Consider the following 15,286-nt stretch of genomic DNA (forward strand, 5'->3'; position numbering starts at 1 on the left):
ACATACTCACCATTTGTATCAAGTGCATGACCCAATAATGTTCTTAAATGAAAATGTTACAGCTGAGCCTCAAAGTTGACACAGGCAAAAATAAAAAAAACCTAGTATCTCAATTAAACATCAAGTGGTCCACTTTACCCCAATCCTCCCTGGTTGGCCATATATTTGACTGTGGAAAAGCTACATCTGTTTGTGATGTTGAGAAGCACTTCACTTTCAATTAATTACTTGAAATGGACACTGAGATAGTAATAAGTAATGATGGTAATTAACATTTTTTATTTTTCATGGATAATTAGAACAGCTGATTTAATAATTGTATCATAAGATCAATCACGATCATTTAAATGTATTTAAAAGTAAAAAAAAAAAATGTTTAGAAGAAAATTATGGTGCATTTTACTTGTAATAAAAAAAAAAAAGCAGAAGATTCTGATTATTAGTAACATTGCTTGGCTTTTCATTTGAACCAAAATGTTTGAAGTTTTCATTAACAGCCTTTAATTCTTTCATACGGCTTTATGTATAAAGTACTATTTCGAATTGTTAACAAAGCCACATATACATCAGAGAATACAATGTATGTTTAATGTTTAAAACTAGTGCTCGATAAATTAACCATTTATTTGATCTAACTTCACAAACATTCTTAATTGAATCATTTTATGAACTGGTTACAGAAAATTACTTCTTAAGATAAATACATAACTTTCTTTAAAAACTGTGTTACAGTACAACATGTTTCTATGGTCAATCAATGTGTAATTTCTTCACATCTATTCTTCATTTTAAGTGACCATGTCTATGTTTTTCAATCAACAGAAATGATTCTATTTTAGATGTTACATCACAGAAATTCAGTAATTTCTTTATTATGATTGGTTTCATTAGAAAAAAAAAGGAATCAGTCAAGAATTTGGGATTATATTTGTTTAGATTTCTGAAAGGACAAGTAGGCTGATTTCTTTCGAGTAGTAATCATGGAATATAAGAAAGAGAAGATGCTAGTTCGGGGAACTCAGCACGGCTTCAGTTAGTTTTGTATCTACAGTCCTGTACAGTCCAGTTTACTCAGAGGCATCAGTAGTGACACACACAGGGTGGGAATATGTGCTCTGGATGTTGTTGTTTTTGGCAGACACGATGATGCAGTAACGTGTTGCAGGTTCAAGGTCAGTAACTGTAGCAATCTCAGTCCTGTACACAGACACGACCTCCTTCGGCTGTTCTTCTGTGTCCTCGTATACAATCAGAGTGTAGGACTCCGCCCCTGTCACCAGAGACCACTCCACCTGTAGTGACTGTCCCGTCACAGTGACCCTGGCCACAGGAACAGCCAGCTCCTCTGCGGTACAGCACAACAGCATTTGATTACCAACAACTTCAACCTAATATCCATCTGAGATCATTTTCATGACAATGAATCACAAGCAATCTCATTACTCAAATGCAAAATAAATAAATAAATAAAAAATACTAGTACTGTAGAATATTATAATAATCTCTTTATAATGGTCTCTTTTTGCACCCCCCAAACAATAAACTTCAGATCAAACTTCAAAATCGATTCTCATCCTCATAGAATGTTAGAATAGAATAGCATTGTATATTTTCCTATGCTCTTAATTGTTGTGCAAGTAAGCTGTGAATGAGTCTGTAGTTCATCTCACCAGGAGTCAGGGATGCATATATCTTCGCAAACTCCACATTTCTCTTCCGACGGTTTAAGGCTTGACCTGCAAAAACTACGTGTCAAAACATGTTTTGTTTTGCACATGCAAAAATCAAATAATGTGAATGCCAAATACTTAAACACATACTGATACAACTATTCTCTATTTCCAAGAAAATAAATAGATAAAAAACCTTCATTAAATTTTTTTTTATAAAATACATAAATAGTCAGTACAACTTCAAGCTACATTATGTAACACCAAGTGTTTCTTGCAAGAAATGTACAGAGTAGGTAAAAAAAAAGTGTTCAAAGCTGTGTTTATGCACTACTGTAAATGAGGAAATTGCATTTCCATCCAAAATCAGTGCAGAAAAAAAAAATCTCATTACATCTGCCCTTAGCTATAATTTTTTTAGCTTAGCTATAATAATTATGTTTTTCTTACCAGAAGCTACTCTAGATGCAAGACTCTCTCCTGCACTGTTCCAGGCTGTCACAGCGACATTAGAGGCCTGCAGGCCAGAGACCTCACAGCTGAGGTTTGAGGTGAGACAGACTGGCACCCTGCCGTCAGAGCTCAGCTGGTAAACCCTGTATCCTGTGGTAAGAGCTGAAGACCTCCAGGCCACTGTGGCAGAGGAACTGTCACCCCTGAAGGTGACATTCACCGGTGGACAGGGCACTGAACAGAGTACAGAGTAACAGATCAAGACAGAGAATATATGAGCATGTTCTATACAAACTTCTTATTCTTCTGAGCCCCTCTTTTGAGATCAGTCAATATAATCTTAGACTTTGAGTTTTTAATCCTTTTTTTTTTCAACATTGAACGTTTGACTTGTACCTGTGACACCAGTAACAGCCTGAGATGGTCTGCTGATCCCAGCTGAGTTTTGTGCAAACACAGTCACACTGTAAGAGGTGCTACAGGGAACAGGAAACTCAAAGTAGCTGATGTCTGTCCAGTAGGATGACACGTCCATGAGGAACTCTGGGTTGTCCTGGATATCACCGGTCACCCGTACCAGGTACATGACGTCAGGACAGTACACACGATTCCAAGAGACCCTGACGAGAGTAGCATCGACCATCAGATGGGTCCTCACCCTCACAGCGACAGGAGGACATGGGACTGCAGGAGAGAGGGTTAATTAATAATAGAGTAATGCTGCTAAAATACAGAATAATTGTGATTAATCGCTTCCAAAATAAATGTTTGTGTTTACATAATATGTGTGTGTGTGTGTGTACTGTGTATATTTATATGTATATATAAATACACACACATACATGTATATATTTAAGAAATATAATATATAATATAAAACATACATATGAATACATTTAAATATTTCTTAAAAATATACAATTATGTGTGTTTCAAAGAAATATATGTAATATATTTATATAATATAAATCAAATATATATACACACACACACACACACACGCACAGTAAATACTTATTATGTGAACACTTTTTTTGTAAACTAATTTGGATGTGATTAATCACAATTAATCGATTTGACAGCCCCTGAACAGACTTATTGTTATTTATTGAAAATCATTTTCAATAATTAATGAAAGTATTTGTTGAAGTATTAAAGGAGCTTTGTGGAGGTTTTTACTTAAAAAAAAAAAACAAATCTTTAAGATAGAGTTTTCATTTGTACATGTATGAGCCAAACCATGATGTAAAAAAAAGAATGACACCTCGACTGTCCACCAAGGTTGCCTCTATCAGCCTGTAGGCTCAATTGTGTGTGGAGGAGTCGGGCCCGAATTGGCGTAAAAATTCACAAAATTTGACGTCATGCGCGTTCTCGTCTACTTGGGCTTACAACCGTACGGCACGCCAGCCATTATAGTAAGCAGCAATAGTGTTTTCAAATGGACTCTGCGGATGGAAAGAAGCAACCAGCCTCCAGCACAATTCAGACACCCACGGACACTCCTCGTAAGTAAAAAAACAAAAAAAGAGCGTGCGCACTGAGAATGAGCATGAGACTGGCTGCAGTTCCTCTAACGGCCACTGGTGTCAGTAACGGTTAGAAATGACAGAACCTACGCAATGCTCCTTTAAAATGACTAATATCACTATATATCATACAAAAAACATTTACAACAACGGTCTTGAACAGATCCTGTAACATTCTCAGATATATCTGGATGTGTACCTGCTCCTCTCTGGATTGGCACAGTGAGGGAGCTGTTGCAGGTTCCATCTGAAGCCAGCGCACTGAAGTTGTACAGCGTCCCACAAGTCAGTCCGTGAATGCTACAGGACGTGTTCGTGGTGTCGCAGTGAAGCGTGTGCCCATCCTTGGTCTGAGCCATTGTGAAGTACTGCAGAGAACCATGGCCCTTCACCCAAGAGAGTGAAGCAGTCCCTGTGTCACACTGCACATCCACAGTCATGTTCTGTGGCTCACAGGGCACTATGTAGAGCAGAAGAAATATTGTATGTCATGAATTTCACACCAAAATATAATGCTTTTCATGTTGTCTTCAAGCCAACATGTGCTCTCACCAGTATACAAGGTGACCTGCTGACTGGCCATGCTGGTGCAGTTTCCAGCCGAAGCGGTTATGCTAACGTCATAAATCTGTCCGCAGTGCAGGTGAAGCAGGGTGCAGTTGTTTGTGGTGCTTCTGCAGGTGCGGACATCTCCATCTCTACTGCTGGCTGTGAGTGAGTATGACTCGGCAACCAGAGAGGGTGACCATGCTGCTGTCATGCCGTTTGAGTCACACACTGGGTTCACGGTTATATTCTGAGGAGCACAAGGTGCTGAAAGAGAATTAAAAAGAGAGGTTATATATATAGGTCAGTGTGATATCGCACACATATGCAGTGTGCCTTGAAGAGCAAAGTTAGTGTTGTGTTGAGAAGTTGTGTACCTGTGTGCATCTTAAGAGGGGGACTCCGTAAGCTGCTGCATTTGTCGGAGGACGCAGAAATGATAACGGTGTACTGCATTCCACACTTTGCTCCGGAGAGGTCACAGGACGTGCCAGTGCTGTTGCATATCAAAATGCTTTGGTCATGACCTTCAGCGGTGGCCACATACAAGGAAGATCCCTCATTCAGCTGCCAGCTAACTGTGATATGGCTGCTGTAACAGTCCGTGTGTGCAGTGATGGAGGTGAGGGCACATGGAGCTGCAGACAGAAACAATAGAGATAAGTGACTGTGATGACAGATTCTGAAAGTTTGGTGGATGTAGCTTGAAAGCTAGTCTACTTCTCAAAATGAGTGTGTTTGCACCTGTCTGAATTTCGAAGGCGTTGCCTGGTGCGCTTCTGCAGAATGAGTTCACAGCAGTAATGTGGAAGGTGTAGGTGGCTCCACACAGCAGGTCGGGAACATTGCAGTGCAGATCTGTAGCCGAGCAGCTGGAGTTGGCTCCGCCTCTTTCCACTGCCAGTATAGTGTAAGACTCCGCCCCCTTTGCTTGTAACCAAGTCACCCAAGCTGAGTTGGTAACACAGTCCAGGTTTCCTGTCTCTCCTTGAGGAACACAAGGAGCTAAAAAATGCAAATACAGTCTGTTAGCTTGCTAGCATAAATAGGAATTTCCACACATACATTCTTTGCAGTAAATTTTACAGTGTTATTCTTTATTTTCTGTGACAATAGAGTGCACAAGGTACAATGCATATGCAAGTCACAAGGAACCTCTTAACTTTAGAGGTTAACTGTGTCTTAGATTATCAACAGAAATGTTGGCTTTCCATTGTCTTACACTGGACATAAGCAATACAACAAAATCAAAGAGATCCCATGATACTGTCTACATTGGATGCAGGACGACAGTAAATGGATACCCTGCTCTATTTTCGATATATTCCATATGCCTGCTGTGAGCAGTGTTTAGATGAATATGGAAATATTAAAAATAAACACAACAGACGTAGGAAAACAGCAGTTAAGAAAGCATCTGATCATATCGATGTGGATGTTTGCAAAAGCCTGCAGTCAGCACTCCAGTAAAGTTACATCACATTTATTTATAAAATACTTTATGGATTAGATTGCTTTAAATCAAGCAGCTTTACAGTATTAAACATGGGGGAAAAAAGCGTCACTTTCAGTTAGAATTTGATATTTCAACAAATTGTAAAAGCTGAATAACTGATCAAAGCCTACTGAGTAAACTGTAAAATAATTCATGATTGGTCAATTAATCATTAAAATTAATTCTTTATCAAAAGAATAGTTTGTTGGAGGAGTAGACAGCCTCAAAAGATTGTTTCAAACTGTGGCAAAACAATGTCACGTAGACAAGGTGGTACTGTAGTTAAAAAATCCCCTGACTTTTTCAATGGGTAACACACAATTTTAGTTTCCAGTTCTCTTTAGTAAATCATTTCTGTTCAGTTCAGAGAATATTGTCTAAACTGTTTGGTTCATTTAATTGCAGCTATGTTTTATTTGCTGTCATTTTATTTTATATTGGTGGACTACTGGTAATTGTGTGTTGTTGTGAAGATTACCTGAGGTGACATTAACAGCTGTGCTGCGCTGGCTCTCACAGCCATCCCTGACAGATGTTACAGTGACAGAATATGACTGTCCACATGGCAAGCCACTGATTGAACAGCTGGTGCTAGTGGAATCACATGACAGGAAAGCTCCTCCACTGGTTTCTGCCCTCACATGGAAAGATTGTGCATCTGGATTGGCTGGCCATGTGACAGTCATGGAGCCAGCAGAGCAGTTCACCTCAACATCAATGGTCTGAGGAGGACAGGGTGCTAGAAAAGAAAACACCTTCATACATCTGTTCTAATGAGGGTTAAGATTTACTTAAACTCTGGGTGTGCCACTCACCAGTTTGCACTTGTGTGAACAAACTTTCTTCGCTGCTGCACGTGTGGTCCACAGACAGCACAGACACATTATAAGTCTCCCCGCACAGCAGATGCTCTAGATTACAGTGTGTCATGCTGCTATTGCAGTAGGTCTTATGGATGCCATCTACAGTGATACCCGCAGCCTGGTAGGACAACGCCCCACTGCCACTTTGCCACGTTACAGCGACAGAGTTAGACAGGCAAACAAGAGAAGTCTGCACACTGGTAGGTGCACATGGAACTGAGGAAGAGGAATAATATGAGGTCTATATCAGATGTCTACATCAGAGAAACTACTGTCTATAAATTTGATAGAACAACACAGTGCTGTTGCTGTGTAGCAGTGCCATATTCTGCATTGCATGCTGCTGAAGAAGTGTAATATGGAACAATTCCTAACCTGACTGTAATTGTGAAAAGGCATTCTGGCTGTTACAGTGGCTGTCCTGGGCGGTGAGCGTGAGGTTGTAGGCTTGGCCACAATGCAAGCTGGGTAATCTGCAGCTGGTGGTGGGGCTGCTACAATATGTTTGGTGCCCATCTGGACTGGATGCTTGGACCAGGTAGGAGGCAACGCGGTCTCCTTGTTCCCAGGACACTACACCTGTGTGGCTGCTACACTCCATTTGAGCCATGATTCCATGTGGCTCACACGGAACTGATCAGTCACAAAAAAAAGTTGATCATAAATATAATAAAAGAAATGGAAAAGCTAAATTTTATTTGTTTCAATGGGTATTTTAATATCTATGAATTATGTGTGAATAGTCTTCCTACCTGTGTCCAACTGTACACTATTACTTGGTGCGCTTGTACACACGTGGTCGGAGGCAGTCACGCTGATGCTGTACGTGAGTCCACACAGTAGATTACTAAACTCGCATACAGTGCTACTGCTGTTGCATGAAGACGCAAAGCCCCCGCTGCCCTGAGCAACAGCAGTATAAGAGAGAGCTCCCTGGCTCGGCTGCCAGGACACATCAACCACACCAGATCCACAGCTCAGGTTTGCCTGAATGTGGTTGGGAATACATGGAACTGGGGACAAAATGGGATTACATATTTGGGTCATTCTACAGTCATGGTGGGAGATGCTAGCACTCACTGTCAAAAGGAAAAAGTTCCGCATTTGATTGTGTTTCTTTAGGGGTCACCAACCTGAATGCAGTGTTGTGATCTCACTCCTTGAAACATTACACTTGTGGCCAATGGCAAGCACACTGATGTTGTAAATGGAACCGCATACAAGGTTAGGCATAAGACAGGAAGTATTTGTGCTGTCACATCCTGTCATCTGGCCATCTGTGCTAATGGCATGCACCTCGAATGATTCTGCCCCTGAACCAGCATTCCACTGAACGTGGGCAGAGTTTGAAGAACAGAGCAAATTCAACTCCACATTCTTAGGTGGACAGGGTACTGTTCATATGAGAGAGAGACAGAGAGAGGGACAGAGAGAGAGAGCAAAAAGAGCAAAAAGTTGGAGTAAGATAAGCTTTGTTGTGAAACAAAAATAATAATTAAAAAACATAACACAGTTTCGAAAAGGTTAAGGCTCATTCTCAGGAAACGTTTTTAACCCTTGAATGCCTTAATGTTTTGCACCATATTTAGCACCATCATCACTTACATTCAGGTACATTTAGCATCTGGCTCATACTGAGGATCTGAAACATTCGATACAATCTCAAAACATTTGTTTTCATCATCTTCAAAACAGAATTCGTAAAAATTAAAAGTATTTTGTTCACTGACAACTTCGTCATCAGATCCGCTACTAAATGATTCTAATGTGTAATTATTAATTTGCTCTGCCATAAATCGAGTTATGTCAAGATTTGGTGATGATTATTTATTTTGTTTTATGACACATCACTTCATCATTGTTTCATTGTCACCTTAAGAAAAAAAGGGGACTTACACTTATTTTACACTTATTGATACATAAAATATAATACATCAAATATTGAACATTGTTTCACAGAAATACAATACACTTACATTATTAAAAACCTTCTTTTGCAAAAAATAATAATATTTTTTTCTTTTTTTCCTACAAAATCATATTGATTATAATTAAAAGATTGATGAATACTAAAAAGGGGAGGTCTAACTTAAAAAAAAACTGAATGAAGGTGAGGATAGTGATTAAAGGCTGAGGTATGCATTTAAGGGTCAAATTAATTTTTAAATAAAAAGTAATAATAATAATAATTTATTACCTTATTTAAAATAACTAAAGAATGGTCTGTATCCTGTTATTTACATTAGTAATCAATCATATGGGCCTTCCTGATAATGGTCCATAAAAATGTTAACAATTACTTATTTACTTCATGTTGGTAATGCAAATTAATTGATTTTCTCCTTCTTACCTGATGCCACTGCCAGGGCTGTGCCAGGCATGCTGTGACAAAGTCCATCATATGATACCATAGTAACATTGTATGTCTGTCCACAGGCTAGTCCCCTCAGTTCACAGTTAGTGGAGTTGCTGGAGCAGGTGGAGACGAGCCCCTCTGGTGTCCTGGCATCAGCAGTGTAGGAAATAGACCCATCAGTGGGAGTCCACTGCAGCAGTGCAGAGTCAGTGTAGCACTCCAGGTGTGTAGCAGTAACCTCCGGAGCACAGGGAACTAGAGGAAACATATAATAATATAACAATAACATTCACTAGAATAAATATATATAAAAATTTAAAGACAGAACAGATTTTTTTTATCTAAAACAACAACAACAAAACTAGACAAGCATAGAAATACCTGTGCGGAAGTTTTCTGCTTGACTGGGCAAACTGGTGCATTCATCTCCAACAGCAATCACCTGAACAGTGTAATTATCTCCACAGATGAGATCACCAAGCGTGCAATGTGTAACAGGCCCAGAGGTCTCACAGGACATGAAGTTGAATGTTCTGCTCCAGGAATAAGCAACATATTTCAACGCCCCAATGCTTGCATTCCAAGACACATGTGCCTCGGCAGTATCACAGTCCAGCACCACAGTCACACCTGTAGGAACGCAGGGCACTGCAAAAGAGAAAAAACAGAATCAGATTAATTCACTAAGGCCAGGAGCATATGAAAAAAAACCCTGTACCTTGGTGGCATAACTTAACTGACAAATGGAAAAGTGTAAGCTTCCTTGAATTTGTCTGTGTGTTATGCAATTTAATTTGAATAGAGCAGTGGCTCCCAACCACATACCTGGAGTACCCTTAACCAAACACGCCTGATTCAACTCACCTGTCCATTAGTAGACAGTCAGAGGGTAGTTAGAATTTGTTGAAGCATCGAAAACATTTTGGTCCAAAGTGCTCTTTACAGCAGTTCAGTCAGTGTACTGTTTGAGTACATGAATTACTCCGGGATATTGGTTTGTTTGAACTCAGAGGGAGTGTCAGCCACATTAAAAAAGTTAACAGCTTAAAGGCAGGGTAGGTAAAAAAATGTATAAAAAACTTTTTTTCCAAATTTGTTTAAACTTTATTTATATATCAATACATAATTAAAATGTAAGTACTCTGAAAAAGAAAGTATAAAAATCGAGTCACTGTAGACCTCTCACGACTGTTTTAAAGACAGCTCATTATTTCCATTCACTCCACCCCCTCTCTTCTGGGCTCCTTCCAAAGCCTCTACTGTGGCTCGCTAAGTAATGTTATGTTAGCTATATTACGCAGCTACGTGTGCTAATGACACATGCTTCATGAAAAAAATATGTATGATCAAAATACAAAAAGAAAGATTTACCTGTCCAGCAGAAATAAAGCCATCAAGGAGTCACTTTTCAGCCCCTTGAGTTCCCTCAGTTCTCGCCATCGCTGGAAAGCCACGCCGATTTTAACTCGCGTTTTATTTCTTTGTTTATCCAAAGACTTTTTGTTCATTGCCTTTTCTTGTACTGTTACTGTCTTCCTTTTTTTGCCTGGTTTGCCTTCACTAACTGCATAGGCTGGTACTGTGAATTTTGCTTGCTGTTTCTCTGCCATTGTTTTGGTATTCCTAGGATCCGTGCCTCTTGAATCAAACGTGCTGTTTCCTCAAATCAAACGTGCACGCGCAAGTGGGCGGGTCATGTGTGGCAAAAGGGTGTTTGCCATGGTTGCGAGAGAGTGACAGTCGCCTAAGCCAATCCTATGTTTCGTCCCGAAATGGAAAAATGAGCTGTGTTTAATACAGATTAAACGGTCTAGAGTCACTCGATTTTTATACTCTTTTTATCAGAGTACTTACATTTTAATTATGCATTGATATATATAGAAAGTTTAAACACATTTGGAAGAAAGTTGTTTATACATGTATTACCTACCCTGCCTTTAAGTCATTTGTGGATTAATGCGTATTGGAGACGTGAACTGTTTCAAACAATTCAGTTCGATTTGGTGAACTGGTTCAAAAAGATCCGGTTACATCGAATGATTTGTTCGCGAACCGGATATCACTAAACTGTAGTGTTTTGAAATCTCACGACAGACCCGGAAGAGAAGACATTGCTGAATAAAGTCGTAGTTTTTGCTATTTTTGGACCAAAATGTATTTTCGATGCTACAAAATATTCTAACTGACCCTCTGATGTCACATGGACTACTTTGATGATGTTTTTCTTACCTTTCTGGACATGGGCAGTATACCGTACACACAGCTTCAATGGAGGGACTGTGAGCTCTCGGACTAAATCTAAAATATCTTAAACTGTGTTCAGAAGATAAATGGGGGTCTTACGGGTTTGGAACGACATGAGGGTGAGTTATTAATCACATAAGTTTGATTATTGGGTGAACTAACCCTTTAACCGAGGACAGTTGTCGGATGCGTCCGATTCGAGAACCGAGGAGCTGATGATACTGTGCATGTGTGATTCAGCTTGAAGCAGACTGACACACAGAGCGTCTGAACCGAACTGATTCTTTTGGTGATTGATTCTGAACTGATTGCTAATGCTAATGTTATGAGCACGGGTAAACCGAAGGCTTGAATCAAGGGCAATCATCACCAATGACGTCATTACGTTGAGCGCAAAAGAACCGGTGAACAGTTTTTTCAACCAGTTTGAATCAGATTGAATCGAACTGTCCGAAAGAACCGGTTTGCGGATAAGAACCGAACTTGCCATCACTACTGGTGATCTGAAAACCGATGCAGCCAGTTCTTGACTCGAGAACGAGTCAATCGAACCGGATATCACTACACTGCAGTGAACGCGCTCACAACAGACCTGGAAGAGAAGACAATACTGAATAAAGTCATAGTTTTTGTTATTTTTGGACCAAGATGTATTTTCGATGCTTCAATTCTAACTGAACCTCTGATGTCACATGGACTGCTTTGTTGATGTTTTTCTTACCTTTCTGGACATGGACAGTATACCGTAATGACATAATTTTGCTATTTGGGTGAACTAACCCTTTAAATGGATGTAAGACAAAAGATAGATGCAAAATGTGTAATGTTTGGGGGCTCCAGCTATGTGGTTGGGAATCAGTGGAAACAACATCTGCCCCGAACCAGATTCTACTCCATGATAGATGTTTCATGCTCATTTCCCAAGATGGCTTATCATATATAGAGTTATTATAGAGAAGATGAAAGTCAATGGTTATGTTGTTCCTAGATCATTTGGGATGATCACATCCTGAGCAAATGGTGATCAATTGTAGAATGGGAGCAGGTGTGGAACACAGAGAACCATCTCAGACAATAAGGTGTCAGAACTTCATTAACATACAGATCACATGATTTTATGACAGAAGCAACTTCATTAACATTAAGGGTAGTAAACTAAAAACTGTATAATAGGTTTGAGCTTAGGATGTTTGGGGTTCATTCCAGCTCAATTGAACCCAAGGTACTACATGTACTTTGTCACTTCTATGCTGCAAAAAACAACAACTTCATAGAGATCTTCAACAACACCATCATAATTTCTCTTACAGCAATTAGAGTCCAGACTTTACTCAGAATATCAGTGCTAAGGCTATTTAGGCTATATTCACAGTGGGATTTGATTGCCGAGAATTGCTGGAGAACCTTCTTAATGAATGCAAGCCAGAAACTGGAACTATGGAAAATTGTATCCTTGGATAGAACCGCAGAAACATTATAGGGTTCAGTATTAGGAAAGGACGGGAAGGATCTGACAGTGTGCATGAACAAAACCCAATACCAGAGAAGTTACTCATAATTTTTTTCTACAAATAATCCAGAAATTCTATGTAGCTTAAGTGCTTTAGTGTATAATAACTGTGCTGAGACTGAGAGTGTATTTGTGTCTTATATTTATGTTGCCGTTGTATGCTTGCATTACCTGAGTTAAGAGAGCTTAGCGCACTGGGTGTTGATTTACACTGGCGACTGGAGGCAATCACGCTAACATTGTATGCTTCACCACAGGACAGTTTCGGCATTCCACAGCTTGATGACCAGGACATGCATGTTTCCAAAGGCCCATCTGGGCCATGAACTGTTGCTGTGTAGTATTCTGCACCTTCAGCTAACTCCCAAGATACAGTAGCAATGTTGGAGATGCAGTCCATAAAGCCAACGACAACTGCTGGAGTACAGGGCTCTGCAAGAAAACAGAATTACATAATCCAAGTCATTCAACAATTGGGACAATGTTATGCCACGCCTGTGCTGTCCTTTTGAAAGCTAAAGAGTTATAGGTACTTCTTTTGACACCATATCTTTGTGTGTATGTGTGTGTGTGTGTGTGTGTGTGTGTGTGTGTGTGTGTGTGTGTGTGTAAGAGGGTCCTGACCTGTCTTAAGTACTGAAGCATTACTGGGGACGCTTCTACATACATTTCCCACAGCTTGCGCAGTCAGATAGTATTGCTGACCACAGTTGAACTCAGAGAATTGTGCACTTGTGGCATTCGTTGAGAGTTCCACCTGGTGACCGCTATCAGATTCTGCAGACACCAGGTACATCTCAGCATTTTCACTTGCTTCCCAGGTGAGAGAAGCCACTCTCATGTCACAGTCGAAAGAGGACACCAGTTTTTGAGGGACACATGGAGCTGTACACAATACAGGTAATCTTGGTCAGCCATTTTTAAAATCACTTTATAGCTACAGAACTGCAAAGTAGTTTCAGTTATTTGTGTCTTACATAAAAACTCTACCTTAATTTTTCTTAGACACTCACCCATGTGGATGACTGTGCCATCACTGGGCTCACTGTTGCAGATTTGGGCATTGGCAATGACTTGGACAAAGTAAACGTCTCCACAGTGCAGTTCCTCCCAGATACAGAAAGTTGTATTTGTTATACAGACGTGCGTGTGGCCATCCTGTCCTACAGCAATGGCGGTGTAAATATCTGCGCCATCACTGCCAGCCCAGCTAACAGCTCCCAGGTTATTTTCACACTCTGCATAGGTCTCAATGTGGTATGGCACACATGGGGCTATTAAAAAAAGCAGTGATTGATACAAATGTGGTATAAATGCCAGAAAGTCTTTTCTTTAGCAACATTGTGAGTTTGGCTTTTCTCTATAGCTTTTATGAGTGTTGGGTCATACCAGTCGTGAAATGTGAGGGAGTGCTTGGTATGCTGCCACAGACATCATTTTCCCCCAATGTTGTGAAGGTGTAGGTCTGTCCACAAAGAAGCTCCACTGTTAGCATAGACTCAGATGTCTGGAAGGAGTCTGTGTATCCTAGGTTGCTTGTTATATGTACTGTGTAACTTGATGCACCTCTGCTCTGACTCCAGTTCAAGAGAACTGTGTTGTTATCACATGATCCTGAAACCGTCGGCTGAGTTGGTTGACAAGGTTCTGAAGAAACAGACACAGCAGAGGTTTCACTGTGTTGTTGAAGCTTAGTGAACATTATCTTTTTTTTCCAAGCAAGTTTGAAATTTATCATGTGGTGTGCGTGTGTGACAATGTGGAGTCTACAATCTGGCACTTTTTGTTCAATGCTTGTAAAAAGATGAACATGACAAGTTTGATTTGGATTCTTCTGTATCAACGGTAGCCAGTCCTGTTCCTGGAGGGCTACCTTCCTGTAGACTTCAGTTCCAACACACCTGCCTGTTTTCTCAAGTAATCCTGAACACCTGGATTATCTCATTCAGATAGGTTTGTTTAGGTTTGGATCTGAACTTCGCAGGATGGTAATCCTCCAGTGGCCTGCTAACCTACTCTTTCGAACAAACTCTGAATTTCAGATACAAGTTTAGAGTTAACAAAACCAAATAAATCAAACTCAGTGTACAGTAGATCGATTTCAGCAGACTCATAGTCTGGTGTAAGTGCACCAGAATAAAACCTGCTTCCAGAGCAGTTAAGCATAAAAACAGGAGTCTGCTCAAACTTACCTGCATAGCCACTAAAACCAGCTTTGTGAAATAGGCCTCAGAAGCATGGTTGGCTACCCCTGATGTATATAGATCAATATAATATTTGAAGGATAGGATCATCTACCTGTTGTAATGTGCACAGTGCTGCTGGCATCACTATGGCAGTGCCTACTGTAGGCAATGACCGTGAAGGCGTACTCCACTCCACACTGCAACCCACTTATTTCACATTTGTCAGTTGTAGAGTTGCAAACTGTTTCTGCTTCTCCTGTGCTGAGAGTGGCGTTAACAAGGTAGTATTGCACATCATCACTTTGTTCCCAAGTCACTATGGCTGTGTTAGGATTGCACTGAAGGTCCACGTTCACATGCAAGGGAGCACAGGGGCCTAGATGTCAAACAACAAAGTACTTAAGTCTGATATTCTCATTATCAACTATATTCAC

The 15,286-nt window shown here is 40.1% G+C and overlaps 1 protein-coding gene across 1 annotated transcript in view; it reads right to left on the minus strand.

Annotated features, from left to right (window-relative positions):
- Positions 1-636: 636 nt before the first annotated feature.
- The window catches only part of LOC132128979 (uncharacterized), a 34,947-nt gene continuing 20,297 nt past the window's right edge, over positions 637-15,286 (minus strand). Inside the window, exons 26-45 of the mRNA XM_059540398.1 lie at positions 14,965-15,228; positions 14,056-14,313; positions 13,680-13,940; positions 13,291-13,551; positions 12,838-13,098; positions 9,294-9,560; positions 8,907-9,167; positions 7,690-7,950; positions 7,309-7,569; positions 6,932-7,189; positions 6,509-6,772; positions 6,172-6,432; positions 4,943-5,203; positions 4,576-4,836; positions 4,205-4,465; positions 3,852-4,112; positions 2,520-2,807; positions 2,121-2,357; positions 1,671-1,736; positions 637-1,345 (exon numbers count right to left, since the gene is read on the minus strand). Of these exons, the coding sequence (XP_059396381.1) occupies positions 1,068-1,345; positions 1,671-1,736; positions 2,121-2,357; positions 2,520-2,807; positions 3,852-4,112; positions 4,205-4,465; positions 4,576-4,836; positions 4,943-5,203; positions 6,172-6,432; positions 6,509-6,772; positions 6,932-7,189; positions 7,309-7,569; positions 7,690-7,950; positions 8,907-9,167; positions 9,294-9,560; positions 12,838-13,098; positions 13,291-13,551; positions 13,680-13,940; positions 14,056-14,313; positions 14,965-15,228 (5,051 nt within the window). The 3' untranslated portion in view covers positions 637-1,067. The remainder of the gene's footprint in view (positions 1,346-1,670; positions 1,737-2,120; positions 2,358-2,519; positions 2,808-3,851; positions 4,113-4,204; positions 4,466-4,575; positions 4,837-4,942; positions 5,204-6,171; positions 6,433-6,508; positions 6,773-6,931; positions 7,190-7,308; positions 7,570-7,689; positions 7,951-8,906; positions 9,168-9,293; positions 9,561-12,837; positions 13,099-13,290; positions 13,552-13,679; positions 13,941-14,055; positions 14,314-14,964; positions 15,229-15,286) is intronic.

Source organism: Carassius carassius, chromosome 46, assembly GCF_963082965.1.
Source record: "Carassius carassius chromosome 46, fCarCar2.1, whole genome shotgun sequence".
NCBI lineage: Eukaryota > Metazoa > Chordata > Actinopteri > Cypriniformes > Cyprinidae > Carassius > Carassius carassius.